The 18376-nt window shown below is 41.8% G+C and overlaps 1 protein-coding gene across 3 annotated transcripts in view; it reads left to right on the top strand.

Moving 5' to 3' along the window:
• Nucleotides 1–18086, top strand: part of LARGE1 (LARGE xylosyl- and glucuronyltransferase 1) — a 189219-nt gene extending 171133 nt beyond the window's left edge. For 2 of the 3 annotated variants that reach the window (XM_054386620.1, XM_054386622.1), the window contains 4 exons: nt 2568–2846; nt 9807–9953; nt 13550–13745; nt 17889–18086. In XM_054386620.1, coding sequence (XP_054242595.1) covers nt 2568–2846; nt 9807–9953; nt 13550–13745; nt 17889–18086 — 820 coding nt within the window. The remainder of the gene's footprint in view (nt 1–2567; nt 2847–9806; nt 9954–13549; nt 13746–17888) is intronic. The other variant, XM_054386621.1, reaches the window with a different exon arrangement.
• Nucleotides 18087–18376: the final 290 nt, after the last annotated feature.

Here is an 18376-nt window from a genome sequence, read left to right on the forward strand (position 1 = left end):
AGATGAGGCATCACTGTGGTTTCCATGCATGTGTTTCAGGCTAGTCAGCCTTCTTAAAGGCATGGTATGTACATGGGGTTCAGAAACCAGAGTGAGAGTTGACAAAAATGCGACATCAGGATGTGGGCAAGGAAAGACACAAGCATTACACCCTTAGAAGTCCAGATGAGAGTGAGTTGTAAATGGATTGAGTGTTGTTAAGGAGAAAAGTGAAAACAAAGTATCTCACGAAACAATTGAATTCCAGCAAAATGCACCTGAACAAAAACAGTCTTTTAAAGTATTTACCAACTAAATTATGACCTCATTTATTATGCAGAACAGCAGTACATTAGTTTTTTTCTAGAGTCTTTAAGAGAGCACATTCCTCGAGATGACTAAGAAAACCGAAACAGCTTGGTCATGTGGTTAGAAATTTGTGAACCTAAGTTTTATGGTCAATGGAGACTATTGTAACAACCTGCAGATAGCAGATTATGGAGCATCACCCAGCAGGCCCTGTATCAGACTCGTGGAAGTAGAGCTTGTCAATGAAAGCAACACAGAAAACAGAGTATTCTGAAGGGCACTAAGCTGTCCAGGTGGAAATTTATGCCAGCAAAACCCAGTTCCCACTTAACTATCAGGAAAAGCTTTGCAGGCATTATCAGGTGTGCCATTTAAATAAGTTATGTATGCCATTTGTCCACTGCATGGAGTCCTTGAAAAGCATTTTGCTGCATTTCTTGCTAGGCAAGTATTCCATTTTCTAAGGTTGCCCTAAATCTGAGTGCTGATGAATTGAAGTCTTCTGATTAATAGGTTTCCACTACGCTGGAAAAAGAAAAAAAAAAAAAAAAAACAAAAAAGTCTTTTTCTCTCTTTCTTATTTGTACAATCAAAACCCTAAAGCCTTCACATACTTTTTAGATCTTTTTTATCGATTCCTGTTTCTAATTCTGCTCTATGTTTCAGGCTGATAATAACCTTAGCTTCAATAACAGATAAAATAATGTAGACTAGTAGAGGTAATACCTCATAACTAAGAAAAAGTGATTGTATCATCTTGGATGTCATCATGATAATTCAGAAATGCAGGAAAAAACTATTAATTTTAAATCAGAATGTATGTTTGGTGGTATATCATTCCCTTCTGCTGCAAAGCTTAGGGAGATAGTAGGAGGCAGGAAATTATTTTCTCTGATCACAATGATGCAGAAAACTTTTCTTGTGTTTTGTATAAATATTAATGGGAAAAATCTAGTAATGTGGATTTGGAAGGGAGAGAAGATAATCATGTTGCATAGTTTATCCTTCATAATTTTTAATAGAATATCTGGCTAGGCTGCATTGGTTCATTTCCATTTGTATTAACTCAAGAGGCTTTTGTAATCAGTCCTTGCTATATTTTTGGGTGGCATATCTTAATTCCTAAGCAATTCTCTATAAATTACCCAAAGTGCTTAAATGGTATTGATCAGGCTGGCCTTGATTTACGCTTGTGTATGAGATCTTTTGTTGTGATTTTCATCAATAGTATTGTAACTGCTGGACATTTTTAAAAACATACATCAATACAATCTGGTTTTAAAATGATTTAATGGAATTTGAAGCACTGCTAAAACATACACAAATTAGTACTTTAAACGATGATTTTGTCTGAATTTTTTTTTATATTCCACAGCAATGCCATATCTCTGCTTCCTTCTCTCCTTACTCCCCACACAGAGTAAATCCCATTTCAATCAATGTGTCATCCTTTTGTCCTTTCCCTGACAGTGACTTTTCCTCTAGTCAATGCAGTGTTCGTATAAGTCAGTATTCCCTTGACCTGTCACTTTCTGCAGCTGTTTACATCTGACTAACTGTCTTGCAAAAATCTGGGGAAGTTTTCCTAAACAAGAGGTAAAACAATTTGTGGGTGTGTGCACCTTTCTTCTCCACAAGTGTGTTGAATAGCACTGTATTGTGAATAGCTTGATCTGAAGTGCGAATTGGGCACTAGGCACTGCTTAATATTGAGACCTCTGTCCTGTAGGTAGATCCATACAGACAGATCCCTGTAAATGCACAAAGCTCCCATCAGATGAAGTCCCATCATCCATGTGGGGTTTCCTGCAGCATCAATGCTTTAGGCAGAAAGGATTAGTGTTGATTTCACTGAGTTGTGGATGCATGTATCTGAGCTAGAACTGCCTTAGGCTCGTTTGCATTCAGTGGAGACAAGTAAGCCTATCCAGGGTGAAGTCCATTTCCAGAAGGAAACATCAACTTAGATGAGATGAATTGTGCTGTAGAAGTAGTTATTGCTTTCCACAGCACGAATCAGAGAGTCATGGAATGTTAGGGGCTGGAAGGGGCCTCAAAAGATCAACTAGCTCAGCCCCCCTGCCAGAGCAGGATCACTTATACCAGATCACATAGGAACACATCCAGGCAGGTTTTGAATATCTCCAGAGAGGGAGACTCCTCAAGTGACCCCAGTTTGTTTCACTGAAAGACAGATACCTGCATTTGATCAGATGAACCCAAACAAAAAGTCTCAAACAGGGAGACTGTCTTTCTTATTTTCACCCTTCCTCTTTCAGGCTCCAGATGCTTGAAGCCATCTGCAAACACTGGGAAGGTCCAATCAGCTTGGCTCTCTATCTTTCTGACGCAGAAGCCCAGCAATTTCTGCGCTACGCCCAGGGCTCGGAAGTGCTTATGAGCCGTCACAACGTTGGCTACCATATCGTGTACAAGGAGGGCCAGTTCTACCCTGTGAACCTGCTGAGGAACGTGGCCATGAAGCATATCAGCACACCATACATGTTTCTCTCCGACATTGACTTCTTACCCATGTATGGACTTTACGAGTACCTCAGGTAAATGGATGGTGGAGGGATTCCCATTGTCACCCACGTTTCCAGCCCCTCCAAACCCCACCCTTCTCATGTATTCCCAAAACAACACCATCTGAGCAGATCTGAAAGAGGCAGCTTAGAGATGTTTAAAGTATGACAGTGCTCAGAAAGGAATAAACAATTTTAGAGTAGAGGAAGGGGCTGCAACTGGAAGTAAACCAATACAGTTAGGAAAGAAAAAAAAAACAATACAGTTAGGAAAGAAAAAAAAAAAAACAGGTCTAAATGTGATCCCTCTTAGTCCTCAGAATAATTCCTTGAGAGCAGCAGAAGAATCAATCTGAAAATTGAACTGGACTAAGTATTATTAAATGTGTAAGAGCATCCTGCATTAGCAGAGATGTGAACTGGGTGATTTCCCTAAACATCCCTGGTTCCTAATGTCACTGACAGAAAAAACATGCAAAGCATTACTGAATTTGTTTTCCCTGTGACACACTCTTAATCCAGTTCCATATCTTGAAAAGAGGATGATAGTCTAATCAGCTCAGAAATATGACTGCAGTGCTAGCACCTGTCAAGGAGAAATAATTAGCATAAAGAAACTGGGCAGGTAACCTCAGTGTGTATTGTACCATAATGAGTGTGAGCAGGTTGAGCTGAGCAAACTACAGGCCTCTGATCCATTAACTGAGCTTTTTTTTTAATAAAGACCTTTTTCCCCTGCAGAGGTTGGTCACCTGAGGGCAGAGCATAGAGCAAGGAGGACACCCTGTGGCCAGACAGGAGGTTTTCAGTTCTTTAGTCCTGACCAGTTTTGCTTTTCATCTCTGTTCTAATTTGGTAAAAGTTGATCAAAGTGTTCCAGTGAAAGTCTGCCTGTAGATGATCCCTTTCAGTCCATAAACCCGGGGGTTTGGGGTGTAAAGGGAAATGTACCTTCTGGTGTTGTACTTATGAGGAATTCCTCTGTTTCAGGCTTGACACAGTAAGCCTTGTCTTCTCACTTCTCCTTCATGTGGAGAATTAATTGCCTTTTTAAAATTTCTGCCTCCATGTAGGGGGCCAGTGTCTCTATTCAAAGGGCTGTGAAGAAAGGCTTGAGAGAGCTGGCGGTGTTCTACCTGGAAAAAAAATCTTTGGGGAGACCTTATTGCATCCTTTCAGTACTTAGACTGGGAACTAAGAGAAAGATGGTGACAGTCTTTTTAGCAGGGGCTGTTGTAATGATGGGTAATGTTGGGTTTTTTTTAAACTAAACGAGGGTGGATTTAGACTAGGCATAAGGAAGACATTTTTTACAATGAGGATGCTGAAACACTGGAGCAGGTTGCCCAAAGAGGTGGTAGAAGCTTCATCCCTGGAAATATTCAAGGTCACATTGGATGGGGCTCTGAGCAACATGATCTTGTTGATCAGTTGTTCCCCACTCACTGCAGGGTGGCTGGACTAGATGACTTTTAAAGGTCCCTTCCAACCTGAACAGTTCTGTAATTGTATGTATTTAAGACTATGGATTTCAGTAATTCTGACATTTTATTGCACTGTGTCAGCTTGTTTCCCATGTATTTTAGGGATATTTCTTTCTGATCTGTGCTGTAAGAACTCCAAACTGATTCTGTCCCTCACACGCATTATCTGTCTCAAGACAGGGACAGTTGTTGTTAGCTTCTCTGTTCTTTGACATTATGGTTGCATACTGTTACATTTTTTCAGATCAATGCTGGACACAGTCAGGAGAGCAGCTGTTGGTGCCAGCATGTAGCACTGAAAAAGCAACTTGTTTCTCCATGCTGCTTCGCAGTGCACTGGTGAGAGCCAGCACTGAAAGAAAAAGAGAGGAGACAGAATGACATAACGCAGTATACTTGAGATGTTACAACCATAGAAATAACTCTTGAATGGTGGCAATGCATCAGAGCACTAAATGCACAGTGAGGCCACCATGGGTGCTGTTTCAGAAAAACAAACAAACAAACAAACAGATTCACACTGAAAGCTGTTGCATCCAAGACCTCATGTTAATCTACCAGCCTTTTGTGAGGCCCATACCACCATGATTCTGATCACGGGTCTCTCTTACCTGGGAATATCACAGAATCACAGAATACATTCAGTTGGAAGAGATCTCAGAGATCATCCAGTCCAACCCATGACCTAGCACTGAAGGGTCTACACTAAACCATGTCCCTAAGTGCCAGGTCCAGACACTACTTGAACACCTTCAGGGACAGTGACTCCACCCCTGCCCTGGGCAGACCATTCCAATGTTTGATAACCCTTTCAGTGAAGAAATATTTCCTAATACCCATCCTAGAATCAAAACTGCTAATCTGCTACTACCAACTTTCTAAACTGGGATTGGATTTTTTTTGCTTTTGTTGCTTTTTCAATATACATCTCTGACCAAAATAGCAGGGAGGTGTGGTGAGATTATTTTAAATATGGATACCCTGTATCTTTCTGCATTGACTGTTCCCACTGCTTCTGCAAGCACCTGATTAGTGCTATCTATCTGAATGGCAGTGATTGTTTGAAAGGTGTACAAACCTTTTCATCTTCCTTTCTTCAGATAGAACAACCATAAGCAAATAGAAATAGTGTGGTGTTTCAGGCATCACTTTTTACAGGATGAGCCAGACAAGCCTCTCTCACTGCAAGTCTGCTGATTTACATATGTTGTGTGTTGTGTTCTCTACAGGCAATATATTCTCAGAAAAAAGGAATTTTTTGAAAGGTTCTCAACATATTTTTCAACATATTTTGAAGGTGTACTTCTCTCTCAAAACAGCCAGATTTGAAGGAGAAGCTGATGGAGGTGATGGAGCTGATGGTTGTCCCTCCAGGTATCTGGTGCTAGCACTTATATTTGTGCTAACTGAGCTTTTTTCACAGCTCCTAAGCAAGACCATTTCAATGCTTTTAATCTCCATCAGCCCCCTCTTTTGGTCCTGCCTTACTCTTTTGTGAAGTAGGAAAGAAATGTATCATTTAAAGAATTCTTGTTTGTGAAATTCAGAGCCTTTCATGGTCTGTGCTGAGTCAAAGTCTTTTGTCAGCTTCCCTCATTAGTTACTGAGGTCATTTTATCATTGCCCCAGAGGTAAAGGCTCTTTCTGGTTGCTACAGGTAAGGTGTGTGGATCATCTTCTACGTAGTTCTAACATAAAATAACTAGGCAGGCTGCTTATCTGCAGCTGTCACAGCTAGCATTGAAGTTCTTTCCTGACACATTTGTGTAAAAAATGCTCTTTGCTTCCAGGGACACATTTAGCATGAATTGGGACCTGGCATCCAGTCTCTATCCACAGGTTTTATACCTGTGCCCTGCGATATGTGTTGTGAAGTATTTCTGCTTGTTCTTCAGCATCTCAGCAACAGACACATTTCATGTTGTACCTCTTGGTTTTTACTTGTTGAATGCCCTTGCAGGCTATGCATTCATTGCTTTTGCAAGGAGGAAGAACATTCTAATGAATGTAACAATGGACTGACAACTCTCCAGTTCACAAACTCTGTGACTGCTGTATTTGATCTTGAACTAACCACTTACCGAGTTCTTGATGGTGGAAACTAATTTGAATTAATGGACTCTTTTTTTGTCTGAACTCATTGCTTTAGGATTAGGTTGCTAACTTTTCTGGTTCTGAGCTCTGTTCTCCAGAAATGGGAATGATACTACTATAATGAGAATTCTGTGTTAATTTTTGGAAAGTACTATGAAGATAATAAGATTTGTATCAACATGCTAGAGTTCACCCAACCTGTGGGGAAACTCTTGTAATTTAAGATTCGTTTCTCCCATGCTCTGCAAAAAATAGTGTCAATTAGTAGGTTTAGGAATTTCACCCTTCACTGTGTCAGAATGGCATGCAGCAGGTCTGAACACAAGCAGAGAGAAAGCTCTTCATAAAATCCTACATCCTTAGTTTGAGGGTTGGAGGGGAAAGGACAGATACTGGATCATATTGCTGAATCCAAAAAACAGCCTTCATAAAGACAGTGCAGGAATTAAACCCTTTATTACTGCTAGTATGCAGAGCAACCAGATGCAACAATATGTATTCTCTGCATTACATTCCACAGGCCTTGCAATACCAACAATGAAATTTTTCCAATTCCAAGTGTAACAGAACCAATCAGCAGATGGCATCTCCACATAAAACAGGGAAAAAGTCACCCCACAGAAAAAGTAGATTTGCTTCCACTAAGAATAGGTTAGATTTTAATCTGCTTGTCCAAGGAGCAGTCCACCAGCCAAGTTATCAGAATAAAATGAAAGGTGTTTCTCCCCCTAATCCTCCTTGACATTATCACATGTTACATGGCCTTTATTGTCCTTTGTCCTTGTCAGCACTGATCCCTTCTTCCTCTTACATTAGTCCATTATGTCATTTAATCCACATCAAAGGCAGGCTATTCAACTCGCAGGTCAGTGCTGCTGGACTTCCTGAATGAGCATGTCTCAACTTCCAGATGGTTTTGGTGAATCTCTCCACTTTGACCTTACCAACATGACCTTACCTCAGATGCTCACAAATCTCTTGAAATCTCTTCTGCAGAGATTATCCTGCTATTTTATTTTGTCCTTGAAGTACCTCCAGCAGTTTGACTTTGCTTGGCTACAAGTATTCTTGTTTTCAGACCTCTGCTTCTCTCCACTTACCTAACTTTTCATGTTGACCTTTCATGGTACAGTGCAAGTGATTTCAGCCTCTTGCATCAGTTTGTTCCCTCTGCCTTTTGGTTTTCTTCATAAAGGTACTGTCATTTCTTCTTTTCAGCAGTTCTGCCATTGACACCTATATTAAATTTGCAGATGACAAGAGTAGGGAGTGTGCAGAAAGGATATTGATATCCACATTCTTCTTGTGCTTATATCCCATATCTTTACAAAACAAGTCACATTCAACACTAGTTGCAACACAACTTGCTCTTTTTGACAGTCTCTGTTGTTACTCATTTGATACCTATGCCTGCTTCAGCATTGCTCAGCTTCAGACTGTGAACATTGGTGGGCAGGATTGTCACCTATTCTTTGACAGTGCCAAGCACAGCAAGGCCTTAATTTCTACCTGGGACTTTTGAGCTCTTCATCAAAGAGATAGTAACAGCCATAAATGGAAGCTGTTGTTGCAGAGCCCAAAGGCTGAGCATCACTGCAAGCGTTAGCTGCTCCTTCCTAGAACTGAATCCCCAAAGCTGTACCACTCCAGGGTGACAGAGTCCAGAAAGCCTGAGATACTGGAAAAGAAACTATGTTAGTGTCCCCTGCTCTACAAGAAGTTGTGATGGGCAAGAAACATTTAAGAGCATCATAAAGATGGTGCTGGCACTGCTCAATGATTCTGAAAAGTCACGGAGGCTGACTGTGAAGGAGCTACCTATTTACATGCAGGTGTCTTGGCCATTACTGATGGTGAAGGAGAAACTAGTGAAGAAAGCACAAAAAAGTTGTAATACAATGCTATTAAAATTTTTCAATTGTGAAAAAGTTCACTGGAAAGTGGCAACTATTGTGTAAACAATGCAAACTTTGCAGTAAGGCACTGAGAGCAGATTTCTTGTTATAGAACAGGCCTATAGGGTGGTGTGAGTTCTCTGAAATTCAGACTTTATTAAATAGCCTTGCTCCTCTTCTTTTTTTCTGATGGCAATATAAATGAATTCTAGGTATTCTGGTCCTAGAAAAGTGATTTGTTTTGGTCCTTCTGTTATTATGACAGTCATCCCAATTCCTTCATCTTATAAGACTGTAGAGAATTTGCTGCTTGTCAACGTTGTCCTTGATTGCTTGTTGCAATAACATAAAAGTCAGGACAGTGAATCCTGTTAAGGGGAACTGACTTTGACAGGGAGAGAGGGGCATAGTTCTCCTATGAAATATGAACATAATGAAAGGAAAATCAAGACAGAGTTATTTCTAATGACAAGCATAGTAAGATTCAGCTTTGGGATGGAAAAGTAACTTCTTTTTCTTAGGCTTTTAGTTTGTTAGGAAAGAATAGACTGAACGGCAGGCAGGGTAAGGCTGCTGAACCATTGCTCTCCTGCACCAGTCATCCCAAGGCCCCTGTCTGGAGAAGGGTCCTACTGTGCCAAATGCAGTATGTGCACACACACATGCTCACACCCCAAAACAGTCTCTGCACTGAACACCAGGCAGCAAAAGAGGGCAAAAAGCGAGGTACCTCAGTCCATGCAGCACACAGCTCTGCTTTGCAGGAAACAGCCTCTTTGCCCTGTGAACAGAGCCAAGCACAAATGAGCTGTGAACTCTGGGTACTACCATGCATGTGGTTAGCAATACTCACATAAATACTGCTGATGTACAGTTTGCTGATCTGCACCATGTCCCGTTGCAGTAGATCTGCGCCTTACCTTGAACAAAGACCAACCACCATGGCAGCGGTGTTCTTGAAAGCAAATAACTGGTCAATGGTTGTATTAAGGTAACACTCACTTTACAGGACACACAGAGCTCTAAAAACAAACTTAAAAGCAAATATGATGGCACAGTGTAGTACAGAGAATAGCTGGTCTGAAGTGCAACTGAACTTTGAAGCTGTGTATTTTATAAAGTCTCACTTGAGTCCTGAATAAATCTCTTTTTTCCTTTTGAACTGCCATTGACTGGACAGCTCTTTCCCATATATGCAGTAACAGTCAACTATGTTGCTCCTAAAGCGATGGGGAGTTGGCCATGCTCAGAGTGCGAGTTCAGCTCCATGTACCCCTAGACGTGCAGGGCAGCACTGGTCAGTAAAACATGAAAGCTCTTTTTGAACTGTGGTGTTCTCCTTGCTCTTAGAGCAGCAAATCAAAAGTAGAGGAAAATAGGAAGCACCCGTGGGGAAGGATCTGGGTTATAGTTACATTTACAGTATCAAACTCCCCATTCTCTGCACTTTATTTTGAAAAACCAAGTGATTTGCTCCATTTAAAACCTTCCTGATTTTATTTGTTGTTTCTTTTTGCCAGGAAGTCTGTCATCCAGCTAGACCTGGCTAACACCAAGAAAGCTCTGATCGTACCTGCTTTTGAGACCCTCCGCTACCGCCTCTCCTTCCCCAAGTCAAAAGCAGAGCTGCTATCTATGTTGGACATGGGAACCCTCTTCACATTCAGGTAATGAAAAATAATGAAATGTAGTCATTATCTCTAAAAGATTTTTTTTTTATGTTCCTGTGAATATTTGATTTTTCTCTCTCTCTGTCAGCTAGCTAGCTCCATTAAGAAGCCTATTGGATTTTTTTTTCCCTTTTCATAGCGAGGCAGTGAACAGAATCGTGTGTGGCTATATGCCATCTGTGAGCTCAGCATTTTATCTAGTATTATAGTCCTCTGCTGGAGGACTTCAGTTGTTAAATTGAATTTGTTTTATTTTCATCATTTTTTATTGCGCTACAAAATCAAGCATGACCATTACACTCATGTGCATGTAATTTGCTTTCTGGCTGCCAAATACTATCCAGATAGCTATGTCCCTCATGTGACCAAAAATAATTTCTCTCTGCTCGTTGGTTCGCTCCCTTACTGACTTACTGGAAAAACAAATGCAAGCTTGTCATGTACTCCAAGTGTGAAACAGCTGCTCCAATAGCTAGTTTCTCAGTGCAGAGGTAGGAGTATGCTCTGACTAGAAGCTCCTCTTTAAGACTCCTTTTGTGGCTATGAAAAAGTCACTTCTATTATCTACCAGAGTTCTCAGTTTTAAAGTGCAACTGCCAGGGGTTAACTGTCTCTTGGGTGTGTGCGTAAAGGTCTGATTAGCAGACGTTTGTAAAGCATCACAGTAATGGGAAGAGTATAATATGGCCTTATGATGTTGCACAGAGAGGGGGCTTAGGAGACCTGCATTCTCTTCTCAGTTCCACTACTGCCCTACTGGGAGGTGGTACACGAATGTTCTCCATCTCTGAAGTGCAGGTAACAAATGTTTGCCTCTTTTACAGTATTTTGAGATCTAGAGATTAAAAGATAGGTAGTATCTATGACCAGAGGAGCTCATCACCTCTCCCATCCTTCCCTTACTTTAGAGCTTTCCTCTCACTTCTTTCATTTTCTGTCTTACACACCTCTCTATTTGCAGTAACCACCCTTCCCGCATGTGATTGCATGCTTATGTCTTAGCAGACAGCCCATAGGAGCCTGGAAAACCTAATTCTGACACTATCTTTACCAGTAACTGCTTTGAAATAGAAACTTAAGATGATTGAGAGAGGCATGCCCCACTCTGGAAAATTACTTAAGGATGCTGATAGAGCAAGTGCCTTTTACTCTCCCACCATTCTTTAACAGTCAAATACAAAGGAACATATATTTGTTTCTAGAAAATAATTGTTTCTCCCATAGCTTAAAGGAAAAAATATTCCAATAGAAAATAACACCCTCAGGATTTTCAGATGTTACATTCTACCAAGAGCCAAATTTTTGGCTTGAACAGCAGTGGCCTTCTACTACAGTTTTCATCTTCAAGCTGTACAGCATGTTAGCATGTAATGTACACAACCAGATTTGCAGATCCTTTCTCAAGTCTCACCCAGGAAAAAATGTCTTTAACATCAGTGGGAGTTTTGCCAGAGCAAGGTTAAATAAGAATTGAAGAACACGTGGTCTGTAGCTGTTATACTTATTAATGTAAGACATTTTACAAACGCTTCCCCAGTTTGTTTTGGCTCATTTCATTGCTCAGATCTATCAACAGCCACAAAGCAGCTGTGATTTGTGCTGAGAATTTCCACCTCCACCTTCAAGGTGCTTTAATAATGCTGCAATTCAAGGCTGAGCAGGTGGGAGTGAGCTAGGGAGGACGGCTGTGACAGTGATTGCTGAGAGTGCCTGCAGCATCCCAGTCCCTCACACCACACAGTAGATTACAATCTTTCCCTCACTGAAATTGCTTTTGTCACCTCTTTTCCACATGGTGACCTTTTCTAACTCTGGGCAGCTAAGAAGTACAAACCAGCTCTCAATTACATTCCCCAATCACCACCAGAATTAAAGGGAAGACATGTGAGCATCTGTGGCTGGCAAGGTGTGTTGTGTGGCAACCTTCCGTAGCAGCGGGCTGCTGGGTACCAGCTTGCTGGCTTTGCTTGCAGGTGCTGGCTGTGACTGTGCCTGCTCAGTACCTGCGTAATCACTGATGAACCACAAATGTACTGCCAACACAGCTTTTGGGCACAAGGGAAACCACAGCTGCTAGAAGACGCATCATGTTGAGAAAACATAACCAGCAAGAACTGATTAACTGATTAATTGATTGCATCCACAATCCAGCAAAAGGTTTAAGCATCTGAGAACTGAACTGGGAAGATCCTTCTTTCACCAAAACATATTTCTCACTGAAATGGGGAGCTTTGAGGGACAATGCAGGGAGGAAGAACACTCTGAGAAGAGTAATTATTTCACTTTGCTAACTTTACCAAAGCTTACAATAGTTTTGACCTTTTATTTTAAATAAAAGCAATCAATAACACAAGGAAAGCATGCAATGGGGAGGCAGGTGGGAAGGTGGGTTTTTTTCAATTGTTTTCCATGAACTGTGGGACCTGCAGATGTTGGCTGGACACAAATGAAAACAATATGTCTCACCAACTTTGTTCTCACAAGTGGAGCTTTGGTGAATAGCAAACTGATTCTGTGATTCTGTTCCAACAAAATCAGGACATCCTACCTGTTTTTTTTTTGTGATGGCTTACAATGTTACAAGAGTTTCTGAGCTTCAAACATGAACTCAGGTCCTAATTCCAAAATATTTAATGCTCAGATCCCTTTACTTTCAGCACAAGTCGCCCCCTGTGAATTCCGTGTACCTTACATTACAAACTGGCAGGACGTTTGTTTTGCCCCTTCTGTTACACATCCCAGAGCTTTGTAATACAGCTGGCCTGCTATGCTTTTGTTTCATTATTTAATCTATGAGTCTACAGAAAGAGCCTGTCTCATTGATTTTTGGGAAGGTGTAAGAAGAATAAGTGGGCAAGAGACTCATTGACCCTGGCACTAATGGGCTGGATTCAAGCTGTGCTTGGAAGAGACCTGCTGTGACCTAAACAAGATTACCAAAGTACAAACTGATTTTTTCTGTAAATAAAGTTGATTACCTGACTGAGGATCACATGGATACTCCCTACAATGTAGAAACTACAGCAAAAAGCATTTATGTAATATTTTACTTATTCATTTAATTAGCTACTTTGGCTCCTGCCATAGTAATAACAGAAAGGAATAAAATGGAACATCTCTCCAGAGCTGCAGGTGTCTCCCATACGATTTATAAAACTGCATATAAAACAGATCATGAATGTCACAGCCATGTAGAAAGAGCTAATTTTGGGGTCCTTTCCTGAGCTACAGAATCTCACAACAGTTTTAGAGCACTGGTACAGACGTTGGGTTGCTAGGAATGAGACACAGCGCTTCATAGCACAGATCAACTGTCTGTGTACTTTGCTTCACGCATTAGCATTAGGTGGTGTTTTCACGCTCCCCTTCACCAACTAGATGTGTGTAAACACTGAGCACACGGAGGCTCTGGGAAGCATGCTGGAGATAGTCCTGGAAATTACCTCCGATACGTTCTGAAAAGGGTGATGTGACCTGTAAACTAATGTCTGTAGTTTTGAGCATTTCTCCTAACAAGTAACACTTGGTTTCCTCGCCAAGATGCATTCTGTCTAATTGCCTCCCCACGTCCATGCCATTTATGTCTGTTTAAGGTACCACGTCTGGACGAAAGGGCATGCGCCAACAAACTTTGCCAAGTGGCGAACAGCCACCACTCCCTACCGCGTTGAGTGGGAAGCAGACTTTGAGCCATACGTTGTTGTGAGGAAGGACTGCCCGGAGTATGACAGGCGGTTTGTTGGATTTGGCTGGAACAAAGTAGCTCACATCATGGAACTGGATGCACAGGTGAGGAGACTACACCTGCATATCTCACCCAGGGCTGGGCAGCAGGGTTGTTAAAATGAAATCTGAGTTCTATAGAAGGGCTTCAGGCTTTGCATCACCAAAGTGGTCCTCTGGCCTTACTGAGCTCCTTAAATGAGTGCTTCTTGAGTTGGGAATACTTAATTTAGTCTTTATCAGGCATTAAAAGGAGAACTGAATCTGATTTGGTTCATTTGTCAGTGCTGAGAAAGTTGTTGTTTTGCAGTGGCACAATCCCTGCAGTGCCCACCTTCTGCTCAACAGTGTGCCCAAAAACTGCAGCACTTATTGCCAGGCTCATCACCTGCCAGGGGCTATGTAGATCTAGCTGGAAGTTTTTCAGTTAAACAGAGGTTGTTGACTCCCAAATTCAAAAAGCCATCTTAAATTGAATCCAAGACAAGCATCTTCAATTTCTGGCCTGGATTTACAGTGTATCTTTGCAAAGCCAACGACTTTACATTTCCAAAGTCTCTGAATGTCGAACAGATTCTAGATGATCCAGGTACATGATCCATGGGCTACCTGCCTCTTAGATCTGTGACTGGGAATGAAGGTGCTGGGCATAATATGTAAGAAAAGGGTGGAGAGAAAACTGGAGTGTCCCAGACCAGCACTAGAGCTCTCAGAGCTGCCAAAGCCTCTGCCCCAACCTAGATCTTAGAGGCTGACAGTGACTGTGACTCTGAAGTCTGGTGCTACTACTCACTGAAATGGCAGAGTCTGAATCTCCCAGTTGTGCTTGGACATGAGGCTAACTGCAGTGCTAATCAGCAGGGTGTGGGTCATGCCATTTCTTTTCAGTTTGGTTTGTTTGGGGTTTTTTCAGTTTGCTTTCAGTCCCAGTTTTTGAACTGGATACATTTCATGCTGACCAAAGCCCCATATTTTTGGCCATCTGTATCCTCCTGTGCTAGCTTCTGCTTCGGATGTGGAATATAGCTGATCTTTCTCTGCTCAACTCTTACCAGTTTATGTGCAGAGGAGAAGCACAGGGCCTGCAGCAAGTTACCAGGAGGTTTTGATTCTGGGATGTAGGCTACAGTCTATGTGTATGCAGGCACATATGTGGGAGGAATAATTTCTGCTTCTGCTTACAAATCCACATATACCCTCTGTTTTCAGAAGGGCATACCAATAAATTTGTACCTACTTATGCTGAGAAAAATTTATTACAGACCAGAAAAAAAGTTGTCCCTTACATTATCTTTAAAAAGAATACTTTATAGCACTTTAATTTTCCAGTGCACTTTCCAAACACTAATCAATTAACTATCAGTTGTGGAGAGTGCCAGTGTAATGATTTATTATTTGTTAATCTGGGTAACAAGTCTTATGTTCCCACTGGCAGCTCTCATCTAGCACTCAAGATTTAATTCCTCTGTTCAGAGATGTTTGCCCAGCATACAGACTCACACATGGGAAATTGGAACATTTTTCAAAGCTGATCATAGTGCAGATATTTTAAATGACTATTGGATTCTAACTAACTCTGGGGAATTGTTTTCTCACTTTTCCAGCCTTAAAAACATTCTCGCATTGGAAAGAAGTTTCATTTTCATCTGCAGAAACATGAGTATTGGGAGTGGGTGTGGGATCACACAGCTACCTCCCCCTATGGTATTCTTCTGCTTTGGGGTGTCCACAGATCAGGTTGCTGCCAGCTGCTTGGCTGGCTTCATTACCAGCAGGCAGAGCAGCTTCTCAATTGAATTATGTCACTGCTCCTCACAACTGCAGTGCCTGTCAAGAGAACTGTTCCAGACTCCCTACTGAGGGCCTGTGCCACTACTGTCCTTCAAAGCTGCACACAGCGTGGAGATCATCATCATTATTCAGGGGGCATGCAGATGTCCACTGAGCTGGATAATGTACAAATACACAGATAATGACAGTCTCTGTCTAAAGAATTTATAACCAGTGAGACAGGGACAGAGGTTCCTGCAAGTGCATTGCTTTCTCAACAGGCATTTCCTTATGGTAGAGATGGACCGTTAGAAAAACTTTCCCCTACTCTTTCAGTGACTGTAGAACTAGACTGTGAGCAATCCTTTTACCAGGACCTCAGCCCAGCATCTTTTGAAGGGGGGCTTACTAGCAGCAGACTAGTAAGGTTTTGGAAGGCTTTATGAGCCTGAAAGCCTTTTGGAAGGATGGGAGCACCGCTGTGCTGAACAGTTTACACCGCAGAGCATAGATGGTCCCTGACCTGCAAAATTACAGACTTGAGATACAAACAGAGAACAAAGAAAAGGTGGTATGAAAGGGATGTATCTTCACTGCATGCTTCAGCCTTTAGTTTTAAGGTCCCATAAGAGACATACTTTGTAGTATGTAGTTTATCAGCTCTCCTCACTCCATCATGTCAGCCTTTCTTTTTTGCATTTGGTTCCCCATTAGTTCTAAGTATCTTCCAGCTAAATGAGCATCAGATTAGTTTGCTCTTGCTGTACATTTGTCACCCCAAACAGAAGCTCATAGGGGCCCATTCCTCATTCCCATATGTGGCATTGTAATTTGGGACAAAAATTTACCACTTTAGCATTGTCTGGCAGGGAACGTAATGAGAAAGGAGCAGGCACAGAGCTGCATCTTCACCTAACTGTCCAATACATGCTACTGTTTCATAGGTGTTTCTGGGACAGCACTAAAGCCTTAGCTACACTTTGGGCTGACCAATACCACTGTCTCAGTTAGGAAATGGATCCACATTGTGTTCTACTCACTTATTTCCATTTGTTTGGTCTGTGTTGCTCAAACACTTGGTTTCTGGTAGCATCATAACCCAGCAGTTCTTTGTCTTTTCCAGGCTGATCGTATCTTGTTAGGTGAGTAAAGATTTAGAGGTGAAACACTCATGTTTATTAGCACAAGTGTGTTCTCTCCCATAAACCTCTTTCCCTAACAGAATGGTTTTGGAGTAGTCTGCCACTGTGCTGTAGATACTCTGTGTCTCTGCACAAAGTCTTACATCTCCAAGTGACTGGGCTTTGAAAACCAGGGGAAGTTGTGCTCCTTTTCTTTTAAAGCCAGCATGCTCTGTGCCTATTCCTTCCCAGTCCACTGTCTTCTGCAGAGAAGCAACAGCTGTCAATAGAAACTTGTAAGAGGACAACAAGAGATTTGCCCATGGAGCCTTCAACATTTTTTTGTCCCCATTTTTTTGCATCCCATACAAGACATACTATAAAAAAATTGTTATAAAACAGAGGTAGTGTCCTAGTTTTTAGGATAGTTCCTTTGGCTACAGAACACTGAGGTTCACATCCCTTTTCTGTCTAGCACCTGGTTCTTGACATCCTACATTAGCGACCTTCCAGTTTGCCTAAAAATCAGTTTTTGTCTAGCTTTGCTCTAATGAACATATATTTAGTTATAAAAATGGGACAAATCTAACAGGAATAATTGAGACCTAAATGAACTACCATTTTTTAACAACAAAAATTGCTGAAGAACTTGGGCAGATGTAAATAAAGAGTATTAGTGAAGTAGTTTTAGAGGAGAAGGTGAATTAGCACAGTATCTCATACTGTGTGAAGAACTTCATTAGCATAAACCTTCTCAAAGCATATGGAATTAGCAGGTCCATTTTCACACTTTGCCTACAAAAGATGTCATATTCTCTCTCAGGTTTATAAATAGTTTTGGACATTTTTGTGACTGTAGGTATCTCGGTGCAGCATGTGCATTTGTAAATATAGCTTATTCCAGCATCCCAAGCAAGGTAAATTGTAGGGATGAGAGCATGCTTTTACCTGGACACTTGAGATTCATGCTGTGTGTATTCACAGCTGTGTTGGTTGTAAGGACACTACTGCCAAATCTCATGCCAAAGGCGTCACTTCAGGCATGCCTTTTGTACTGTTGCCCCATCATTTGGCTTACATGGAGTAAAACATTTTAAAAACTAAAGTCGACCTTCCAGACAACCCAGAAAAGGCAATCCTAAAAAAAAAAAAAAAAAAAAAAAGGCTTATTTGGCTTATCTAGGTGTGTTTGTTGTCTCCGAGCCCCATACTGCACTGTTCCACCATGGAGCATGTTTGGCTATGGAAGTAAGGGAGAGATGCACTGCAAGAGGGCTAGGGGACACCCTCACAGCCAGTGTTTTTCTGCCTCCCCCAGGAGTACGAGTTCACGGTGCTGCCCAACGCCTACATGATCCACATGCCACATGCCCCCAGCTTCGACATCACCAAGTTCCGCTCCAACAAGCAATACCGCATCTGTCTGAAGACCCTGAAGGAGGAGTTCCAGCAGGACATGTCGCGCCACTATGGCTTCGCAGCCCTCAAATATCTCACGGCAGAAAACAACAGCTAGCACAGCACAGGCTGTGTGTGGATGGGAAACGGGGACGCCGGAGGGAGGCAGTGTTTGGGGCCAAGTCTCCAAACTTCGAACTGAGAAATACTTTCTGTTTTTATATCATACTCAGCAGTTCTAACAGTAGAAATTTGAAGTGACATGTCTTCGGACTGTGCTCATTGGTCCCTTCCCCAACTGCTCCAGGCCTTTCAGCTTTAGCGTTTGTGAGGTGTCAGCGAGAGGGACCGGCCGTGCGCCCGCCCTGCCACCAAAAGTGGGAACTGGGCAGGGGCTGGAAATGCACT

This window comes from Indicator indicator, chromosome 14, assembly GCF_027791375.1.
Source record: "Indicator indicator isolate 239-I01 chromosome 14, UM_Iind_1.1, whole genome shotgun sequence".
Lineage (NCBI taxonomy): Eukaryota > Metazoa > Chordata > Aves > Piciformes > Indicatoridae > Indicator > Indicator indicator.